Source organism: Hyperolius riggenbachi, chromosome 12 (genome assembly GCF_040937935.1).
Source record: "Hyperolius riggenbachi isolate aHypRig1 chromosome 12, aHypRig1.pri, whole genome shotgun sequence".
Classification (NCBI taxonomy): Eukaryota; Metazoa; Chordata; class Amphibia; order Anura; family Hyperoliidae; genus Hyperolius; species Hyperolius riggenbachi.
The window spans coordinates 139,428,869-139,452,376 of NC_090657.1; the positions used below are offsets into that span (position 1 = coordinate 139,428,869).

Below are 23,508 nucleotides of genomic sequence, written 5' to 3' on the forward strand. Positions count from 1 at the left end.
TTTTGTATTGACAGAATGGTGGTTTTACATTTGTTTATACTTCTTTGTGAGAAATATAAAGGATACATGAGCAAACCAGGAGAGAAAAGGTTTACTCACCTGGTGCTTCTTACAGCCCCTAGAAGTCTATCTGTCCAGGGCTGAAGTTCCACTGTTCCCCAGGCTGCCACTGTCTCTTTTGTAAGACGTGACCTGTGGCTGGGTTGCGGTCATCTGTGCAGGCACTGCATACAACTCTTGTGATCGCGCTCTGCACTTGCACAGTTCTCAAAGATTTGAACTTCACAAGTGCAGAACGTTCCTGACTACGGGAGCGGGATCACGAGAGGCGCATGTGCAGATGACCACAACCCAGCCAAGAATCACGATCTTATGAAAGGGACAGCGGCAGCCTGGGAAACAGAGGAACTTCGGCGCTGGACAAATAGACTTCTAGGGGCTGGAAGAAGACCAAAGTGAGTAACGCTTTTCTCTCCTTGTTTTACCTCTTGTATCCTTTTACGGGAAAGTACTTTCTCAAAGTTGTTTATTTATAATTTATCATTTTCTGAAATGGAAAGCTTGTTATAATACATTGATGGAGACAGGCACAAATACTGTAGGAACTCATCAGAAATGGCCGTAAGGTGCTTCTGCTACATGCTGACAACATAGGCTGCAGAAGCGTTATTCTGTTCTGAGACATGTCCGCCACCCTTGTATTCTCTTTGGTATTCATACTGTCTGTTTGTGTTTGTTTCTAGTGAACTAAGGGAGAAAATTCAGCCAGAAATTTTAGAATTAATTAAGCAACAACGTCTGAACCGTCTCTGTGAAGGAAGCAGCTTTCGCAAAATAGGCAATCGCAGGAGACAAGGTGAGCGCTTTGGATTCTGGACATAGATTCTGGACATAGAATAACATATATGCAAGCTGTACTAAGGGCAGACCGCTAAATGCACAAATAACTTACCTATAGTAAAACTAACCTATCTTACAAAAGATTTTGAATTGGTTTCAGTCAGGCTTGAGGCCTAGGAACCCCTGCCAGTTTACTCAGATTGGTGATGAAAGTCTAGCAATGGCCAGCACAGCAATTATCATCAGATCACTGTATAAATGCTTGATTATCCAGATGGCTAGATTTTCAAATGGGATATGTGCTGGTTCAGGCCTATCACTATATCTTTCTAACGGATGTCTTTTTCAGCCAAACTAAGTATGTAACCAGGGGCGTAACTAGAAAACACAGGGCCCCCCTGCAAAAACTTGGATGGGCCCCCCGCTTAGGTCCATTTTGGGGAGCATGAGGGGAGAGCATGGCCACCTACATCAGCGGGGAGGGGGCCGCTCCCCCCTCCCTCACCTTGGGCTTTCCCCTCAGCGCTCCCTCTCCAGCATAAATAGGTGGCAGCAGCGGCGGGCAGGAACACAGGCTCTGTGTTCCACCAATGAGATCTGACCTCTAAGTGCCACACGCTACTTCCTGAAAAACAGGAAGTAGCGTTAATACGCTTAGAGAGTGGACCTCCGCAGTGGAATGCATGGAGGTATGCCTGTGTTTCTGCCTGCGGCTTCTGCCACCTATTTAATGCTGGACGGGAAGCGATGAGGGGAGAGCCCGAGGTGAGGGGGGGGGGGGGGGAAGGGGCCCATGCTCTCCCCTCATGCTGCGACCCCTCCTTCCCCCCCCCCAAAACGGCCCTAGGAGGGCTGCAGGGGCTACAGCCCCTATTGTTACGCCAGTGTATGTAACAGCAGAAAAAGGGGAAAGGGTGCTGACCAATAAGTGGTTTCATGCCTCTAAAGTAAAATACTACTTTTGTTAAAATAAACTGCAGTAAAACGAAGCATGCTACACACAAGTCCTTTTTTATTTAATAACAATTGAATAATAATTTCATATCAGTTTTTAGCTGGCTTTAAAAGTTGACAGTAAACTTAATTTGTACTTCTTATAAAACCATGTACTCTCTCGCTGGAGTATTGACTGCATAAAAATGCCAATATTCACTTGTCTTCTAATTCACATCCACAATCAGCTGTTGCAGGATACATTGACAGCATCCATATTGCAACTCAGGATGACCTGCTCTATTTACTTCAACAGGACATTGACCTCAGTGGAATAAGTAACAGCCCAGCTAAGGCCCTTCTCAAATCCGTCATGTTTAGATGTCAGTAACATAGTTAGCTTGGTTGAAAAACAGACTTCCATTCATCAACCAGAAACTAAACAGAAAAAACAAAAAACACCAACCTGAACCTGCACATAGTTTAGTTGAAGGTGAAAAACCTTACAAGGCCTAGGCCAATTAGCCTTGAAAGGGAAAAATTCCTACCTGACTCCAGATGGTAGTCAGATAAATCCCTGGATCAACTCTCCTTGGAATTACCTAGTGATTATAATCGTGGATGCCCTTGAACACAAGGAAAGCATCCAAGCCCTCTTTAAATGCAGATATAGAGTTTGTCATAACTACTTCCTGAGGTAAGATATGCCATATTTTAACCACTCTCATGTCGTGTCCCCTTGTGTGATGTCCGTTGTACAACCCTAGGGACAAAAAGCTCATCTGCCAAGCCTTTGTATTGCCCTATAAGTTATAAGTATGAATTTGAACAGTTCAGTTGCAAAGATAAAATGTTGTTCCTAAGTTTACTGCAGTTGCAGAACCAGATCCTCTAGAGTCTGGCCAGTTTCTGGTTAACAGATTAGGTCTTTCCATTGCTCACCACCTATTTCTTGTGAAATACAGGGCCACCTTCTCTCATGAAGGAGACTTCGTTTCTACTATAATGCAGAGAAAATGTAATCGTGCATGCATCTATTGTTCTTCCTACTTTAGAGGTCACATGGTCACACCTGATTGACCTGCCCACCGTTGGGATCTGGAGAAATGGTGAGCTGCAGTGTAGTGCCAAATGGTTTTGGTTTGCGAGACAGGCATTCTGTGCACGGTTTTACTTTTACACACCGTTTGTATTTACAATTTTATTAGAATGTTCCTTGTTCAATTTTGGTTTAATTGAGCTTTGAATGATTCTGCTAATAAGTACAATGTGTAATTAACCTATATGTACTGGAGAAGCAATCCACAAATGTTCATTGAGTTGAGACACCATGGTGTTTGTAGCGTATGCAAATGGCAAATACAACAGTGACATCTAGTGGTAAAACCTAAAAAAAGCTTTGTGGTTTTCAGTAATGTAATAAGCTATTTCTCTGAACAGGAAAAGGGTGACAGGACCTCCATGTAAAAAGTAAAAATCATTCAGCGCTGCTGTAATAATAAGTTATATTTACCTCCAGAGTTTCGGGAAATGTCATTAATTGGTATGAACTATGCATACATTTGTTGAGAAGAGAGGGGAAAATGGGGAGTGGTTTCTACTAGACTTATGACCTCTCTGAAGACAATTTCTCCAGCAAGGGTAATTCATGGAGAAGCATGTGTTTTGTTGTGATTGTCACCTCCTTCTTTCTGCTCAGACTGATTGTGGCTAACCATCCATAGAACTACAGGCTGATCACCTGATAGAGCTATCAAGTGCTTCTTGCAAAAGAAACTTACATAGCAGAATTGATCATGTCTAGTGATTAGCCACAAAGTCCCACCCAGCAGAATCAGGCCAGCAGTGGTTGTCAGGGCTGGATTTACCATAAGGCACTGTAGGCATGTGCCCACAGGCGCCTGATGATGGAAAGGCGGCTCACTCCCCTCCTTGAGTGCCTCCCTCCTTCCCTATGCAGAGTTCCGACCTAAGCGTAAATGCGTTTACTCATCTGGCTAATTCACTGGTGAGATCTCCCTTCAATCAGGGGCACCACTGGCTACTTAATACTGAGGGGACCTCTGGCTAACTAATAAGGGACACCTCTAGCTACCTATGACAGGCAAGGGAAGGAAGGGAGAAGTGACAGCTGGGACATCTAGCACACTTGTGGTACGGTTTGGCGGGGGTTTTGTAGTCTAAGGTGCCAGGACATCTGTGCCTATAGGCTCTTGTGAGGTAAATCCGGGCCTGGTGGTCGTACCGGTTAAGTTAGTGGTTTTACACCTGCTGTGTTTACAACAAACCAGAATTGAGGAAATTCACTTAAGACTTGATAGAAGGTGGCACACAAAAGACTGACTTGTCTGCCTGTCATGAGTGCGGGTTTACGGGCAGACCCTGGCTGGCCAGTCTCCGTGTGCCACCTACTTGATTCTTGCTGTGTGTGTCCCTCTTCAGCTTTATTGCAGCCTGTGTCACCTGCGCTCGCTGACGTATGAGAGCATTACCCATATGGCAGCAAATACAAGCCAAACAGGCTTCAATAAACCTGGGGAGGACTCTCATAGCAGTGATCAAATAAGAGGCTCATGAGAACCGGAGTCTGCCTGTAAACCTGAGCTTGTGACAGGTAAGTACAGGGTGGCACACAAAAGACTGTCTTCTCTGCCTGAGTAAGTGAGCGCTCTAAATAGCCATCCTGTTTCTCCAACCTGCCTGTAGTTCTAGCACATCTGCTGCTAAAGCTGTACGCAAATAGCGCTTTGGCACTTCTCGTATCCCAAAATAATCCAGAGGACGAGTGCATTGCTACTGCACATGCACAAGTCTGGACCTGCACATGCTCAATTGGGATTCACTCATCTTCGACACTCATAGACATGAGTAATTCTAGAAGACTGTTCGACTGAGCAAGTGGAATAGCTTTACTGGGGAATACACTGGAACGATGTGCAGGACGGAGGAACGGGACAGGTCTGTGCTGGGTGTTGGGAGTTCAGCTTTCAGTCTGTTATATGACACTGCTGTGCTTTGCCTGCTGGGCTCATGGCCTTTTCTTTTTCAGAGAGGTTCTGGTTCTGCCGCCTGGCCCTCAATCACAAGGTATTGCACTATGGAGACTTGGAGGAGAATGCACAAGGGGAGGTGCCATACGAATCCCTGCAAGAGAAGAGTAAGCCTTTATTCATCTCATTCTGTTTATATATCTTTCACTGATCACATTACAGTTAATCTGGATGTTTGGACCCATCAGGTGTAATGCTTTATGTCCCCACCGAGAGGTCCCCTCACTCTATGTCGTAATGACACAGACATTCCTGCATTTCCTGACTCCATTCATTGGATTGTTTCTTTTATTTCATCCCATGGGCAATCCAGTAAGGAGACACTGATCCAGTCAATACCCCATAGTGGAGTCTCTAAAGGTGTAAATAAACAGTGCAGTTCAAAAATGAGTAACAGCCAGGCAGACCCAGTATAGCGGGGATCTCAAACTCAATTTAACTGGGGGCCGCAGGAGGCAAAGTCAGGATGAGGCTGGGCCGCATAAGGGATTTCACAAAAAAAAATCAATCAGCAGCTCCCTCTCGCTGTAACTCTCTCCCTCTCGCTTTCAGCTTCAGCTCTGCCCCTCCTGACGTCAATCGCGGCACGGATTTGCCGCCTCTCCCCGCCCCTCTCTGTGAAGGAAGAGTGAGAGGGGCGGGCAGAGGCGGCGATGCGCCGCGATTGACGTCAGGAGGGGCAGAGCTGAAGCTGAAAGCTCTGCCCTTCCAGGAAATGCCGGCGGATTGCCCCCCGGGCGATTTGGGGGCTCTGCAGCCCTCGTTTAGCGGCGGGGATGCGGCGGATTACTTGGGAGCACTGAAGCAAACTATAAGGAAGCTTTTGCCGGCGAGGGCCACAAAATATTGTATCGAGGGCCGCAAATGGCCCGCGGGCCGCGAGTTTGAGACCCCTGCAGTATAGCCACCTACTTACTGTATTGTATAATAAATACAACAATACATTGAACTATACAATGTATCAGAAATAGTAGTATAAGGCAGCCATATAAGCTTCCATATATATTCAATAACTATGCATGAAGCAGTATGCTGTACATAATGAGTACATAGTTACATAATTACATAGTTTTTTGGGTTGAAAAAAAGACATATGTCCATCGAGTTCAACCAGAGAACAAAGTACAACACCAGCCTGCTCCCTCACATATTCCTGTTGATCCAGAGGAAGGCGAAAAACCCTTACAAGGCATGGTCCAATTAGCCCCAAAAGTGGAAAAAATTCTTCCCGACTCCAGATGGCAATCAGATAAAATCCCTGGATCAACATCATTGGGCTTTACCTAGTAATTGTAGCCATGAATGTCCTTTAACGCAAGGAAAGCATCTAAGCCCCCTTTAAATGCAGATATAGAATTTGCCATAGCTACTTCCTGTGGCAATGCATTCCACATCTTAATCACTCTTACTGTAAAGAACCCGTTCCTAAATAAATGGCTAAATGTCTTTTCCTCCATGTGCAGATTATGTCCTCTAGTCCTTTGAGAAGGCCTAGGGACAAAAAGCTCATGCGCCAAGCTTTTATATTGCCCTCTGATGTATTTATACATGTTAATTAGATCCCCTCTAAGGCGTCTTTTCTCTAGACTAAATAAACCCAGTTTATCTAAACCTTTCTTGGTAAGTGAGACCTTCCATCCCATGTATCAATTTTGTTGCTCGTCTCTGCACCTGCTCTAAAACTGCAATATCTTTCCTGTAATGTAATATGGAACTGAATTCCATATTACAGATGTGGCCTTACTAGAGTTAAACAGGGGCAATATTATGCTAGCATCTCGAGTATTTATTTCCCTTTTAATGCATCCCAAAATTTTATTAGCTTTAGCTGCAGCGGCTTGGCATTGAATACGATTATTTAACTTGTTGTCTATGAGTACTCCAAAGTCCTTCTCCAAGATTGATGTCCCCACCTGTATCCCATTTATTTTGTATGGTGCTAGACCATTGGTACGACCAAAATGCATGACTTTACATTTTTCAACATTGAATTCCATCTGCCATTTATGTGCCAATATAGCCATCCTATCCAGATCCTGTTGCAATATGTCCCTATCTTCCTGAGAGTTGATGATTCTGCACAGTTTTGTATCATCTGCAAAAATAGTAACATTGCTTTCTACTGCATCTACTAGGTCATTAATAAATAAATTGAAGAGCACTGGATCCAGTACAGACCCATGTGGGACCCAACTGCTAACAGTCACCCATTTTGAGTATGATCCATTGACCACAACTCTTTGTTTTCTGTCCATTAGCCAGTTCCCTATCCATGCACACAGACTCTTTCCCAGTCCTTGCATCCTCAACTTTTGCACCAGACTTTTGTGGGGAACAGTGTCGAAGGCCTTAGCAAAGTCCAAGTATATCACATATACAGCATTCCCAATATCCATATTAGCGTTCACTACCTCATAAAAGCTGAGCATGTTAGTCAAACTGGACGTGTCTTTAGTAAACCCATGTTGATGCTGAGAAATAAGATTATTTTCTACTATGAAGTCATGTATAGTATCTCTTAGTAACCCCTCAAATAGTTTGCATACAACTGATGTTAAGCTTACAGGTCTATAATTTCCTGGATCTGATTTTTTGCCCTTCTTAAATAATGGGGAAACGTGGGCTGTACGCCAATCCACTGGGACTCTGCCAGTTGAAAGGGAGTCACAAAAAATATAAAATAAAGGGGGTTATCTATAACTGAACTTAATTCCCTTAGGACCCGAGAATGCATGCCATCCGGGCCAGGTGCCTTGTTTATTTTTAATTTATTTAGTCTTGCCTTCACTTCTTCCTGCGTTAAGTATTTAATATTACAATTGGAAGATTGAGACTCTTCTACATCTCTAATTTGCAACAGTGATATTTCCCTTGTGAAGACAGAAGCAAATAAAGCATTTAATAACTCTGCTTAACCTTGGTCATCCACCATTGAGTTCCCACCCTCATCCTTTAGGAGTCCAATACAGTCAACCTTTCTTTTTTTAGAGTTGATGTACTTGTAAAACTTCTTTGGGTTAGATTTGATATCCCTAGCGATTTGATTTTCAGCTTCAATCTTTGCCAGCCTAATTTCTATTTTACAACTTTTATTGCACTCCTTATAATTGCTTAAGGCAGCCTCGGTCTCCTCCTGTTTTAGGACCTTATAGGCATTCTTTTTCCCCTTTATTTTATCTCTAACCTTTCTATTCATCCGTAGAGGCCTTTTTTTTTATTCCTAGACATTTTTGTTTCCATATGAAATATACATACTACAATATTGATTGAGAATAAGTTTAAAAGCTTGCCATTTTCCTCACTTAGTGCCTGCCTGAGTGGATTGAACCTTGCTTTTCTAAAATTCATAGTTTTAGTGGTCCCGCTGCCCCGTGGCCTATCAGTCACCAGATCAAACGTTATCATGTTGTGATCACTATTTCCCAAATGTTCTTGAACCTGCACATTTGATACATTATCTGGTCTATTAGAAATGATCAAATCCAGTAACACATTCCCCCTAGTTGGTTCCGTTACCATTTGAGTCAGGTAACTGTCCTGTCGTGCTGCCAGAAATCTGCTGATTTTACCAGAATGGAATTTCTATGATAGAAGAAGAAAAGCGTCGGCACTACAGTATTTGCGCTGAATTTGAAAGGATACAGCATATAACACACACCTCTTCATCCACACTTCTGGTATTGATAGCGTGCTCTGGTTGATTAGAAGTTGCAATACGATAAAGGAGAGGAGAGGGAGACAATCGGCACTGCTTCTATTGCTATTTAATCCAGAGTGTGGTGGAACACATGTAAACAATCCAATACAGTGTATCTTCAAATTGTGGCATCAAAATTATTCATTCAACGTAAACATGCATGAACATACCATTGTCTGAGGTGATGTGGTAGCGGTGGGTGCTGGGCACAGATAGCCTTACAGTCGTTTCACGCAAAATCTGCGCTTCTACGGAGACTGCAATGTGTGCTGTCACTTGCTGGGCTTTATACTATTGAAAGCTCAGCATGCGGCGAAAATGGCCGCTCTAGACCGCCCACTTGGCTCCCCATGCGACCAATAGGGTACTGGAATGCTTCTGCACTCCAGCCAGGATTGGATACATGAGAGGGAAGTCAAGAGCGGCCATTTTCGCCCATGCTGAGCTTTCAATAGTATAAAGCCCAGCAAGTGACACCACACATTGCAGCCTCCGTAGAAGCGCAGATTTAGCGTGAAACGGCCGTAAGGCTATCTGTGCCCAGCACCCACCGCTACCACACCACCTCAGACAATGGTATGTTCATGCATGTTTACATTGAATGAATAATTTTGATGCCACAATTTGAAAATACACTGTATTGGATTGTTTACATGTGTTCCACCACACTCTGGATTAAATAGCAATAGAAGCAGTGCCGATTGTCTCCCTCTCCTCTCCTTTATCGTTTTACCAGAATGGGTAGCCTCAATGCTCCAGTCAATGTCTGGAAAGTTGAAGTCACCCATAACTATGACCTCATTTTTACTTGCAGCTTTTTCAATCTGCTGTAGTAATTGCAGTTCTGCAGCTTCATGAATATGTGGTGGCCTGCAGCATACCCCAATAAGCAATTGGCACCCTTTATTTCCACCATGAATATTTACCCAAACGGACTCCACTTCTTCGCAATCTTCATCCATCTCATTGTTCAGGACAGCTGTAAAAGAGTTCTTAACAAAGAGACAAAGTACACTGAAACTATTCCTATATACATCAGACAGCCATAGAATTTCCACTAATAATGTTGGGCTAATATCCAGGCTGTTAAGCTAACATTAAACAGACGGGGCACTCTACATGAAGCATACAGAAAGTTCAACTCAAACAGTTAGGAGCAATGGGGAAGCAACAGAGACAATATCCCCAACAGGGACACATTGAAAGGTTAATGGATGATCTAACGAAATTATGCCTGTCTTGTGCCCACTATGCTGCATGTGGCCGTCCAGTACCTAGTGTGCAGCCCTCAAAGCCCTCTGTAGTCCATAAGTAAGAGAACATCCACTTGTTACTGCATCGCGTTATCAACATTCAGCATTACAGCACAAACCTATCTGCAGTTCTTACACAAACTTGGGGACATTTGCAGCTCTAATGGTGCCCATACATGGTACAATTAGTTTCATTTATTTTTTCGATTAGATAAATTCGTTCGATTATCTCGTTAGATCGAAAAAAAATCGCATAGTTGTTTTGGAGGTACCATACACAAACTTTAGGCTGAAAATCTAGGGCAAATTATCGAATATGCCGAAAATTCAAATTGAGAAAAAAGATTGAGAGAAAAAATAAAGTATTCGATCTAATGGTTTATTCGATCAGAAATGACGTTTGTTGTTTTTTTCAACCAGAATCTCTTTTTTTTTTCAGCTCAAGCTGTATTTTACCTCATGTTTTGGCAAAACGTACTGAATTGAGTTTGTTGCTCAATAACAAAATTGAAAAATCCTTTAAATTTATGAAGGCCAGATTTTTGCTGTTGGGCAACAATTCATCCACTATGTTTGCTCGTAATCTAAATAATTTCTCTAAGATACCACATATTTAGAAACTTAGGAATCGCAGAGGTCTTTTAGAAACTTTACCACAGAAAGTAATGGAGGTTTTTGTAGCATTCTACTCTAAACTATTTGGTCAACCGGCAACCATGGATGCTGCTCAAGTGTCTTCGTGGCTTTTCTCGCTAAATTTACCTAAATTATCAGAAGAACAACTTCATGCTCTCAATGCCCCTATTAGCATAGAAGAATTACTAGGTGCCATCAAAACTCTTTGGAACTCTTCTTCACCAGGGCCTGACGGCTTCTCTTCACTTTATTATAAAACATTTGCCCCCCTTTTAGGTCCACATTTAGTGAATCTTTTTAATAAAGTGCTTAGAGGAGGTTCCTTCCCGCCTGAGATGCTTTTAGGCAATCTATCCCTTATTCCAAAACCTGGTTTAGACCATTCTTCCCCTTCCAATTTCAGGCCTATTACTGTCTTGAATAATGATATCAAATTATTCTCTAAAATTATGGCACTGAGGTTAGTTTCTATGGTTGCCGGTGTAGTGGGATCCGAACAAACTGGATTTATACCAGGACGGATGGGGGCAGATAACGTTAGATTGGCCCTTAATCTCATTCAAGATGCAGAAATTTATGATGAACGTTTTCTAATGCTTAGCCTTGATATTAACAAGGCATTTGATAGTGTTAATTGGCAGTATATGCAGCTGGCCCTTCAAACCTTTGATTTTACGGGGGGGGGTTTGTCGGCAATCTCAGCCTTATACCAGAAGCCTGTTACTATAATTAGGATACCAGGTGCCATCTCGGAAACTTTGACCCATGCTAGGGGCACAAGGCAGGGGTTCCCGTTGCCCCCCCCCCCCCCTGCTTTTTGCCCTGGTTATTGAGCCATTGGCTCAAGCAATCAGTTTTGACTCAGATATACATGGTTATGGCCCTCTCAATGATAAATTAGTTCTCTATGCAAACGATGTATTGATGTTTTTATCACAACCAGTTACGTCTCTCCCTATTTTGCTACAATTATTAAATAAACTAGCTGGTTTTTCGGGGTTTTCTGTTAACACATCGAAATCATTGGCTATGCCTATAAATTTACCACATTTAGCTGTTAAATTACTTGAAGCTAACTTTGATTTCCAATGGCGAAAAAAGAAACTTAAGTACTTGGGGATTTTTTTGACTCCTTCTTTTGATGGGCTGTATGAAGCTAACTACCCAGAGTTATTTTCCCAGATCAATAAATATCTGAAGGATTGGGCCTCATATAAACTATCATGGTTGGGGCGTAGTCTCGCCTGTAAAATGGTGTTACTACCTAAACTATTATATTATTTTAGACTTTTGCCTATTTGTCTTACCAAAACTCAGTTGCAACCCCTTCAGTCACAATGTAGTAAGTTCATTTGGAATAATAAACCCCCTAGGTTAAGAGCTACAACATTATAAAGACATAAACATTGGGGTGGCATTGGTCTCCCTCATCTTTGGTCCTATTTTTTGGCAGCTAGATTGGCACAATCCCTTGATTGGAGCCCGGCTACCCCTCCACCTAGATGCATCCAATTTGAAGCTAATTCAAATTTACCATTTTATCTCCCTGCTTTGCTCTCTTCGGTTTCACAGTCATATTTCTCTCAAATTTCCTCCCCTAATAAGATTGTAGGCTCTTTTGTAAAACTCTGGTGTATGTCTAAACTTACCTATGAATTGGCTCCTCAGACTTCTGCCAGACTGTCCTTTTTTGGGAATCCTGAATTCATCCCTGCATGGGAAGCCCCTGGAACATTTTCCTGGTGGAAAGACCATGTCCTTCTGACTGCTAACAGGTTTTGGATTGCCGACAAATTCCTCTCGTTTTACCATTTTAGGTTTTCAAAAGATATCTCTTATAAAGAGTTTTTAAGATATTCTCAGATTGAGCACTTTTTTAAGTCTCGTTTTCCTTCTCCTCCTACTATTCCCCTTACAGAGTTAAATTATGGACGCCATAGGGGATCGATCTCTCGCATTTATGATCTTTTGGTTAACAGGCATACTGATAGCAAATTACTGTATATGTTGGCCTGGGAAGCAGATCTGGGATTTCCTATTTCTCTTAAAACCTGGGACTCTATTTGGGCTAACGTAGGATCTGTCACTCACTCTAATATATTGAAGGATACTCCGGTAAAGTTAATGTTACGTTGGTATTATACATCTGCTAGACTCCATAATTTTTTTCCCTCTGTCTCCCCATTGTGTTTCCAAAATTGTGGGTATATTGGAACATTATCTCATATTTTTTGGGATTGTCCGGCGGCCCAGAGTTTCTGGACTGAATGGATGGCTTTGGTTTCACAGATATTCCATTTTCCGGTTTCTGTGACTAAAATTCAAGCACTATTATTTGCTCCTCACCCAGATATCTCAGGTCTGTTTTCTAGACTTTATATAGATATTTATTATTCGCTGCGTTATGGTTAATAGCATTTAACTGGAAATCTCCCTCTCTTCCACTTTCCCAGTTAAGGAATCGTATGGATATGCTTAGATTAACTGACAGACTTTTTTATTCGAGTATTGATAACTTAGCTAAGTTTGACACTACATGGGAATGCTGAGCCTCTTATTGTGATACCTTACGAGGTTCTATGTAATATTGCTGCTTCACTTTTCTGTCCTTATAAATGGTTCTATAGCTCTGCAAGAATTTTGTATATTATAACTTTTTTTGTGCTACAATCCCCTGTGGTTATGGTTATTTTAATAACTTCCTGCTTGAAATTTGTTAATTATTGTTCACTGTACATTTTTCAGATTGATGTACTATTTTGTGCATTTTTCAGACTGTTGTACTATATTTGAGCTGATTTATTACAGTTTTGCATAATAAACGCTTTAAATATAAAAAAAAAAGAAAAATATGTTTTCTTTCAGTGCAAACATGCCATCTTCTACATCTTCTTCACAACATACAACATGACACCTGTATAAACAGATAATATCATACATTGAAACATGCAGCAGACAAACTTAACAGGAATTGTTACAATCATTCACAAAATTATGTGTACCACTGGCAGAAGGGTGCCATAGAGGCAACATAGAATGACTCTGAGCACGCACAGAGACATTTCAAAAGGAAAATAAGTGAACACAAAGAAAACATAAGTTGTCACAGAGAGAGAGACAGTGCACACAAACAAGGAAACACAGATCGGCCACAAACAGATCTACATTAAAAAAAACGTATAGCAACACACACAGCAGACAGAAACAGAGAGTACAAGAGAATCCACATAAAGGAACCAGAGAGAGAAAAAAAAGACATCCACAGGATAAACAGAGATAGAACCAGAAGGGGAAAATAGAGACTACAAGGGAATCCATTGAGAGACACAGGCAAAAGCAGACACACAGAGGTGGAGACTTTGTTCCCCATAATAAGCCTTTCTATTAAAAATATTTCTTTGATGTACAAACACACCATTTTTGGGGGAAAAAAACCCACTATAATGATTACAACAAAGAAATAAGCATTAAATCTTCAATCATGTTATTTCTAACAATACAAATAAAGATAAAAAAAAACTTTGAAACATTTCTAACAATTTAAATCTAAAAGATCTTTTCATACAATTTAACATACATGATACATTTACACAACAATCATCAACATTTTTCCAGCATGTCCGTTCAGATTTTTCTCTAAAAACAGGATAATCGTTCAACTTTCTTGATGGGAAAAAAAATTATTTTTGACTTTCATTCGATCGTTTAGATCGAAAAAACAGGAAAATCAAACGTATTTGTTGTACCGTGTATGGGCACCATAACAGTTCTGTCTTTAGTACTTAATTGTTCAGCTTGGTTGGTAATACAGTATATATTCAATCATTGTACAATATTTATCACTTTTATATAGATTGAAAATCAATCTGAAATTGACCTGTGTGTATCTGCAGTTCTAGTATTAAGACAGTATCACTTTCCATGTGGCCAGGCTGAAAGATGAGTTGCTGGGATAAAAAAAAAAGCATATCTAAATTCTATTTGGATATGTAAAATCACAATTGCAAAATTTCTGAGAACTTGTGTGGGGTATACTGTTCATACCTGATGTACCAGGAGAGAGTACACTATTGCATAGCTTTGTACTACACTGAGAGGTACAAATGGCAGCAACATTATATTCAATATTTTAACACCTTATTATTTGATCATATATGTAGTTTTGCAAGCTGGTAACACAATCAATATTGCACAGTTATAAACTGTTTACCTGACCTACCATAAATGTAAAGTGTATGGCCACCTTAAAGTGGACCCAAATTAAAAATACACGATTTCAGAAATAAAATCTATTTTCTAAATTATAATAATAAATAGCAGCCTTTTTTCAGCTGCATGATGACAAATCTAAAATATTTTACATTTATTGAAGGAACCCCTCCCTTCCTTTCATATTGCCGGGACAGAATTAGGCAAAATGCTGGAGTAGGTGGTGTCCGGCAATGGAGGAATTGCTAATGGATGCCACCTGTATAACCCTAGTTATGAAAAGAGAAGGGTGAAAAGCATGCACTGAGATGCTCATAGGCTTGAAGGAGTGTTCATTTATTTTTGTATGTGTCCCAGTGGTGCAACTAAACATTTTGAATTAAAAAAAATGTTTGGTTTGGGTCCGCTTTAAAGCCTCTTTCGCACTGGGACATTAAAGTCGCACGTTATAAAAAATTATAATGCAGACTAACGCACAGCAATACAAAGTCTGTGTGACATTCACAGTGCACAAGTTGCGTTGTGTGTAACGTGTAGCAATATTTAGAAAGTGCTGTATGCTGTGCGTTTAGCAATAAATTTGCTGCGTTGTGTGTTGCACATGCTCAGTAATGTTTTTTTTTTTAAAATGTAACGCATGTGCTGTTTTCGTTCCATCCGTATGCAACGAAAACGGCGCACCAAGAGACACATAACGCATTGCAAAATACCTTCCAATTTCATAACCTACATGCGCTGCGTTAGGGGCACGTTGTGTGACTTTAACGTCGCATCAAACGCAACGTCCCATTGTGAAAGAGGCCTAACGGCAGCATTTGGTGTCGAGCAGGAGGGAAGTGGACACTGTTACAGCAATTTGAGGATCTAGTTTACATGGTGTAAGGAAAACAATATGCCATTGTCTTTTTGGCAGACTACACTGAAGGAAATACTGACCATTCCTCTGACTGGAGATCCGCTATGGCAGCTGCAGGTCGCTGCACTCTGCACATCATCATTTTGCTTTTTGTGTTGGTTTATTACATAAACCCACTAATAATTCTGTGTTTTCCTCCTAGTCCCAGTTGCTGACATCAAGGCCGTGCTTACAGGCAAGGACTGTCCTCACATGAAGGAGAAGAGTGCACTGAAGCAGAACAAGGTCTCTGGGGCTCATCAACAAATCTCTATAGTTGTGCTTACATTTATCATGATTATGCCTTACCTGTGTTCAACAGGCCCCTCATTTCAAATATGGACCAGTTGTAGTGAAAGACTAATATATATACAGAAAACTGGTTGTTCAGCATGACCTGATTATAATGGTTAGTCACATGAAAAACGCAGCTGGACAGTGTACATACAGGAAATAGGGATGCAAATAATTAATGCAAGATTATGTAAATCAATTCCAACCTTGGTGGCACTTTATTGATCCATATTTAGGCCTGCATAAATTTGCATTCAAAATCAATATAATTCTGCATGAACTCGGAATTATTTGCATCCCTAGCTGGGAAGTCTGAGAGGACAAAGTACAGTTTGGTTTCAGAGCTATGAAGCAGCCAGGGACTATGAGCTGGTCCACAAGCAAATGAAAAAGTAAGAGATTGTCCTGGCACTTGGACACTAGCCTCAACGCTGGCCACTTGGTGTAATAAAATAGTACCTTTTTCTGCTGTACCAACCCAAAGAGCGATACTATGATGCAGGGACTGTGCCTGTGTGATAGAGGAAACTCCTGCAGCCCGGATAGCCATGCAATGCAAGCGGCAGGTCTGCGAGAAGCGCTAGTGCTAGCTGATACCACTCTAGTATCCAAAGAAAAAAGTAGTAGCAGTAGGGTATTGTACCGTGTTAGCCATCAGTAAAAGCAAGGAGTTATAAATCAGGATGATACCATTTAATGGCTAACTAAAAATGAATAAAAATAAGCAAGCTTTCGGCCTTGCAGCCTTCGTCGGGCTTATATCCTGTTAGTTTGCAGGCTGGTGATACAGACAGCTTTATACATGCAACATCAAAAGGGAAAACAGATATTTTTTTCAAGCATAAATACATGTCATTAAGATGCCTTAATTCAAACAGACCATCCAAATGGGGTTAGAGGTTGTTAGCTGAGATAAGGAACCTTGTTTACTCGATGCTCACAGACCTGGGATTAGGATTGACCCAGAGGTATCGTAAATTCTTAGTTCACATGTTCAGCTAGAATGGCTGAGAAAGTTCAAATATCATCAGCCTCATACCAATATAAAAAGTTGTTGTCTTTATTTAAACTCTTCTCCACAGCTTTGAACCGATTTATAAATTTTTTTTCTGCTATTAATCGATCATTTGACATTTTGAAGCCACCCTTCAGGGCAGTGACACGAAGATCATCCATGCTGTGTCCGTTGGACCGAAAGTGTGTAGCAACTGGGAGTCCAGATTTTGTATCATTAATAGTGTGCCTGTGTCCATTCATACGTTTGCGCAGAGTTTGTTCAGTTTCTCCCACGTACATAACATTGGGGCATTTAGCACACATGATCAGATATACCAGATTGGTGGAATCACAGGAAAATGTGCCTTGTACTCTGTACTCCTATTGTGAACCTGCTATCATTAACCTGTCAGTGTAGTAAAGGTGTCTGCAGGTCCCACATATTTTTTGTCGGCAGGGTGATGTTCCGTTTTGTTGAGGCCAATTCAAAGAACTCTTGACAAACGCACATTTTAACAGGAAATTTTTATTGCTCCATCACCATATACACACGATTGATCTGCTGGACGTTGGTGTGCGATCTTTAGGATTGCAACTGATACCACTCTGATTTTCCCTCCTGTTTCCTTCTCCACGTATCCTTGTCCCTGTATCTCCAATGGGGCCAGCTGTGCTTCCTTTTTGGCCAGGAAGCACAGCTGGCCCCATTGGAGATACATGGAAAAGGAGCACTGGACATTACAAACAGCTCAGAGGATACAGCGCAACATGTTGCATTGAGACAGGAAGCAGAATCTGAGTGGTATCAGCTGACAATTGCACTTTCTGCAGACTACCCGCTTGCATTGCACGGCTATCCCGGCTGCGGGAGTTTCCTCTTTGTATCACACAGACACAGACTCCACTGCATAGGATCACCTTTGGGTTGGTACTGTATATTTTATTGCACCAAGTGGCCAGCGTTGAGGCTAGTGTTCAAGAGCCAGGACAATCTCTTAATTTTACATTTGCTAACTGGGAAGTCTAAAAAGCATTCTGTTAATATTAAAACTGGCCCGTTTAAAAACAGTATTATATTTGGCTTGTGAGGGTAATTTTGAAGTTGTATTGCAGCTGGCCCAGCGCGCCCCGACCTGTGCTCCCCAGCCTTTATATTTAGTATTTGCGCAGCAGTAGATGTGCTTGTCTCACCTCCGCAAGGCACCAGTGTTGTACATTCATCCTCTACAACAGATGAGATGAGCAGAACGTGAGCACCCAATGAGGATGGAGCCCTGAAGAGGTGAAACAAGCACGACTACTGTTGCGCTGATACTCTACATATGCTGGGGGTGGGGAAGCATGTGGGGATGGGGTTGGGGCACTAGAATGCCTGTGATACCATATTCAGGGGAGGTTGAGGAAGTACTAGACCACCAGGGAAGTCACATGGTGGAGGGAGGGTAGCCACTAGTCTTCAGGGAACTGTATAAGGGAGGGAGGGGTGCCCTTAAACATCGAAGTTCGCCGCGACTTGGATGACGTTTTCAATTTCGGCCCTCTGTGTGTTTGAGTTTGGCACCCCTTTTCAGTGATCAGGATGAAAACGGAAGAAATGTGTGAGTGCTCTAAGTGTGAATACCCACTAGCCTGCAGCTGCCTCCTGTCCCTGTTCAGTATACCTCTGTGTGCAGTGGCCTCTTTGGTGAAGATGGTCCCTCCCTTCACTGCAGAGATGGCAACTAATTAATGTACTAGATATTTACCTGTAGCAGCAGGCATTCTCATTATAGATAAGCTCCTAGAAACTGGGGTAGCAATGATCTTTTTAGCATTTATGTAATAAGACCATCATTTTTTTTTTTTTCGTACAGCGTTTGCACTTAAAAGCTATCTAGAAAAGCTATTTTGTGTCCGTCAGCTCCTCTCCCATTTATAGCAGCTGTTCTTCTAAGTAATCACCTCTTCAGTTGGACTAGCCATCTAGATCTATCTACTTCTAAATGCCATCTCTTTCTAAATGAGCCCATCAATGACACAATCTTGATTTTATAAGCTTACCATTTCTGTGTAATATGACGGACTGCCTAAAGGTACGTACACACGTCTGATTTTTTTTTTCTTTTGACCAACTGTCATTCAAACTGGTCATTTAAACCAGAAGTCGGGCGTGTGTACGCGCTGTCGAGTGACTGAACAGCCGGTTTGACTGATCCGGTTGGCGTATCCGACGGACCAACTGTCGTTCAAATGACTGTTAGGTCCGTACGTGTGTACAAACGACTTCCAGTCGTTTGGCCAACTAATAGTCATTCAAACATATAGGGGCAGTTCTAGAATTTTTTGCTATCTGAGGCAAAATTGTGAGGATGCCCACCTCTGATTTGGAATGATCGCACAGCACCCAACAATTAACTCTGCTTCATTTAATGTTCTCAGTCAGCAAGGGAGCATATGCAACAACTTGAGACATGACACGCTGCAGCTCAACACAGTAACACACTGGCTGGCTGGGAGTCTGTGACAAACAAACTGCTCACCCTCAGCCCGTCAGCCTTCCTCCATTCCTCCTCAGTCGGGACAGCAGTGCCGCCTCCTCCCTTCTACCTTGCAAGTCAAATGAAACACTGCTGCTCCAATGATGACCTCTTCACCTTGCTCGCTCTTCTCTCGCTTCTCCTCCTACTCTGACTGCATGCTGTAAGTGTAAACACCACAGTACAAACATGCCACCCCTGTAATCTCTGCACCTGATACAAGTGTTTCACCTTGCTTCATGAGAGAACCAGCTCTGGTCAAACTCTAATACAAAGTGGGCCAAAATTGAACACTGAGACCAAGTCACAGGCCAACCTTAATGCCTATTGGCCACCTCTCTCCCTCATAAAGTTCCCAGGTGTCTAATGCCTCCCACATACAGTTCCCTGGTGTCTCATGGCCCTCCTCCCTTCCCTATACCTTGGTATCGAATGCCTCATCCCTCCCCTATACAGTTCTCTAGTGTCTAGTGTCCCCCTTCATCCCCTATATAGTTCCCTTGGGTATAGTGTCCCCCTCCCTTATACAGTTCACTGTTGTCTAGTGGTCCCCCTTCCACCCCTATCCAGTTCCCTGGTGTGCAGTGGCCTACATCCTTCCCTATACAGTTCCCTGGTGTCTACTGCCACCTCCTCCCTCCCCTAGACAGTTCCCAGGTGTCTAGTGGACCTCCCGCCCCTATACAGTTCCATGGTGTCTAGTAACTCCATCCCTTTCCTGTGCATTTGCCTGGTGTCTAGTGCTTTCCCCTTCCCCCCTCCCCATATTGCTTCCCTGGTGATCTAGGACTTCACCTGCAGTATAGCTTTCCTGGTGGTCTGGAGTGGGCCAAACATAATTGCAAAGTGGGGAAACCACTTGCGGGTCAAATTTGATGGCTTTACGGGCCAGATTTGGCATGTATACTGCAGTGCATCTCCAAGTCACTATTAGTTAATGGTGTTTTCTAATTCATAAAAGTAGATTTGACACCTCACAAAAACAATATTGTCTGGCTTAGACCTGGTGCACACCCTGCCATTTTCACTTCAGATCCTATTCAGATCTGACATCGATTGGATATAGAAGGAAGCTAGCGTATACACATGATTTTTTTTCAAATCTATCAGATCTCTGCTCATTTCCCAAATGGATATGGATCAAAAATGAATCAAAAGGACATACACGGGGAACAATATTTTCCAGGATGTCCAGTCTGCTCCCAATTGAGAGAGAGATTGATTTTGACCTTGAAATCGGTTGCTGGCAATCGGAAGGCTTTTTTTTTGTCCAGGACTATATTTTTCTTGATCTGAAGTCAAAATTGCATGGTGTGTACCAGCCTGTATAATCTAAAGTGGTACATGGAGCCAATGAAGCCTTGCTTGTACCCAGGGCATGGTATATCCAGCTACTGTCCACATGTTATCGCTATTACAGGTAACTTCTTCAGATTAAGTAAAGACAAGCTGGAGAAGTTGTTTGTGGTGGTGACAAAACATTTTCTAGAACATAAAAAGGTGCCCACTTAGCACAGGCATTGCTCAAACTGCACCACATCATGTAAACAGATATCATGCGCTCAAGGGGACTAGTGACCAAATACAGCTTACTAACAAAGATGCTCTGTACTGCAAAGCACCAGACTGAAAATGTAGCAATAGATGTGCTGATTTAAATGTTTACTTTTTTTTTCTCCTCTGAATCAGTGGGTTGAGATTCACTTACCGGTATATGAAGATGTAATATCCACTGCATTTACACAAACACTGTTCCTAACATGTCTTCCCATTTCAGGAGGTTTTGGAATTGGCCTTCTCCATACTGTATGACCCAGATGAGACTCTAAATTTTATTGCGCCAAATAAATATGAGGTAATTATATAATGCTCTCACTCATTTCATATCTAGTGCTGTCTTAGTAACAGTAAAAAAAAACAAATGCACTCCAGCCAACTACCAGAACCGCTTTGACTGTTGTTGTAGTGTAGCGTGGGTAGAGTCCCACCTTCCATTCCAGTGCTTGCAGGACTTTAAAGGTTTGAGTAATTTTGTACCTCTCCTCCAGTCCCAGAATAAAGGCAAAGTCTAAGGAATGTTAGAAGTTCCATGATCTTTTTTTGACTAGTTTTCAGGTACAGAATTTCATGGCAACATGTGAGGACTAGGGATGATCGGAAAGAGCAAATTCCGTTCCGCCGGAATTCGCGGATTCCGCCAGCGCTGAATTCCGTCGCTATGAAAATTCTGCCGGATTTTTACGAAGTTCCGCGGAATTCCGGATTCCGGCGGAAACATTAAAATAATCGCAAATGGAACCTTGTTTATGCTATATGGTAGCCCATAGACCCTATTGACTGTTTCCTTAGTCCTTTTTCTCCTTCCTCCCCTCACTCCCTCCCTCACTCCCTCCAGCTTACATATATTGGCTGGGAATCGAACCCAGGTCTAGTGCTCGGTAGGTTACTAGGCTGCTATCATAACCATTATACCACCAACACAACACACTACAATGCTACATGCTGAAGCCAGCCTAGCATGCAGGGCTGTGGAGTCGGTACAAAAATCTTCAGACTCCGACTCCTCAGTTTATGAAACCACGACTCCAACTCCGGGTAACCAAAATGGCCCCGACTCCTCGACTCCGACTCCTTAGTCTATTATTTAACAGGGGTGTGGATTTTGTACAAAAATCACCCGACTCCGACTCTGACTCCTCAGTTTATGAAAGCCCGACTCCGGGTGCTCAAAATTGCCCCGACTCCTCCTCCAACTCCGACTCCACAGCCCTGCTAGCATGTACCATTGTGATATATCCAAGAGAAAAATGAGCTTGCTTAGGGAATTGTAGGATTTCAAAAGTCAGCTTACATACATTGGCCGGGAATCGAACCCAGGTCTAGTGCTCGGTAGGCTGCTATCCTAACCATTATACCACCAACACAACACACTACAATGCTGCATGCTGAAGCCAGCCTAGCATGTACCATTGTGATATACCCAAGAGAAAAATGAGCTCTCTCTCTAGGACTTGATGCCATTGAACTGAATTTTCAGCTTAAAACCATCAACGGATACCGGCAGAATTTCACAGGCACTTATGGAATTCCGCCGGATTGAAAAAGCAATTCCGTTCCGGCCAAACGGAATGACCAATTTCCGCCTATAATTGCGGAAAATACAATTCTGCGGAAAGCGGTGACCATCCCTACTAGAGAGAGAGAGAGAGAGAGAGAGATGAATCTACATGGCTATCTGGGGTTCTCTTCGGACAACTGTTGAACACAAAAGGCAAGGCCATGCCTGGGTGGGCTTGAACCACCAACCTTGCAGTTAACAGCCAAACGCGCTAACCAATTGTGCCACAGAGACTGTGTACCACAAAGACTATGCACGCAATTGCTGTTGAATGATCTTATTAATCTTATGTATGTGTGTCTTTTGGAGGGAGGAAGTAAGTCTGCTTCAAGAAGTTTCAGCATGTAGTGTTGGTGGTATAATGGTTAGGATAGCAGCCTACCAAGCGGTAGGCCTGGGTTCGATTCCCGGCCAATGTATGTAAGCTGGATTTTAAAATCGTACAATTCCCTAAGCAAGCTCATTTTTCTCTTGGATATATCACAATGGTACATGCTAGGCTGGCTTCAGCATGTAGCATTGTAGTGTGTTGTGTTGGTGGTATAATGGTTAGGATAGCAGCCTACAGAGCGGTAGGCCTGGGATCAATTCCTGGGCCTGGCCAATGTACTCTATGTGAGTTGGCTTTTGACATCCTACAAATCCCTAAGCAGGCTAATTTTTCTCTTGGATATATCATAATGGTACATGCTAGGCTAGCTTAAGCATGTAGTGTTGGTGGTGGTATAGTGGTGAAGAGAGCTACCTACTGAGCACTAGACCTGGGTTCAATTCCCAGCCAAGGTATGTAAGCTGGCTTTTGAAATCCTACAATTCCCTGGAAGACGAGACCCTCCTCCCTGAGGGAGGAGGGAGTGAGAGAGGAAGGGAGTGAGGGAGAGAGTCTATCGAGTAGAAATTCTTCTTATTAGGTAGAAATCAGTTCGGTGGAGGAAAAAAATTTGAATTCCGTAAAATTTAGCGGATTTTTTTTTTCCCTTAGCGCTATAGCAATTCCGTTCCGTCACATCGGAACCGGAATCATCAAATTCCGGCCGGAATTGCGGAATTTATTATTCCGCGGAGTCCAGC

General features: G+C 42.4%; 1 protein-coding gene across 2 annotated transcripts in view; it reads left to right on the forward strand.

The window, feature by feature from the left end:
* ELMO2 (engulfment and cell motility 2) overlaps positions 1-21,200 on the forward strand; it is a 152,426-nt gene extending 131,226 nt beyond the window's left edge. For both annotated transcript variants that reach the window (XM_068264457.1, XM_068264458.1), the window contains 4 exons: positions 744-856; positions 4,823-4,930; positions 15,677-15,759; positions 21,097-21,200. In XM_068264457.1, coding sequence (XP_068120558.1) covers positions 744-856; positions 4,823-4,930; positions 15,677-15,759; positions 21,097-21,186 — 394 coding nt within the window. In that variant the 3' untranslated portion in view covers positions 21,187-21,200. The remainder of the gene's footprint in view (positions 1-743; positions 857-4,822; positions 4,931-15,676; positions 15,760-21,096) is intronic.
* Positions 21,201-23,508: the final 2,308 nt, after the last annotated feature.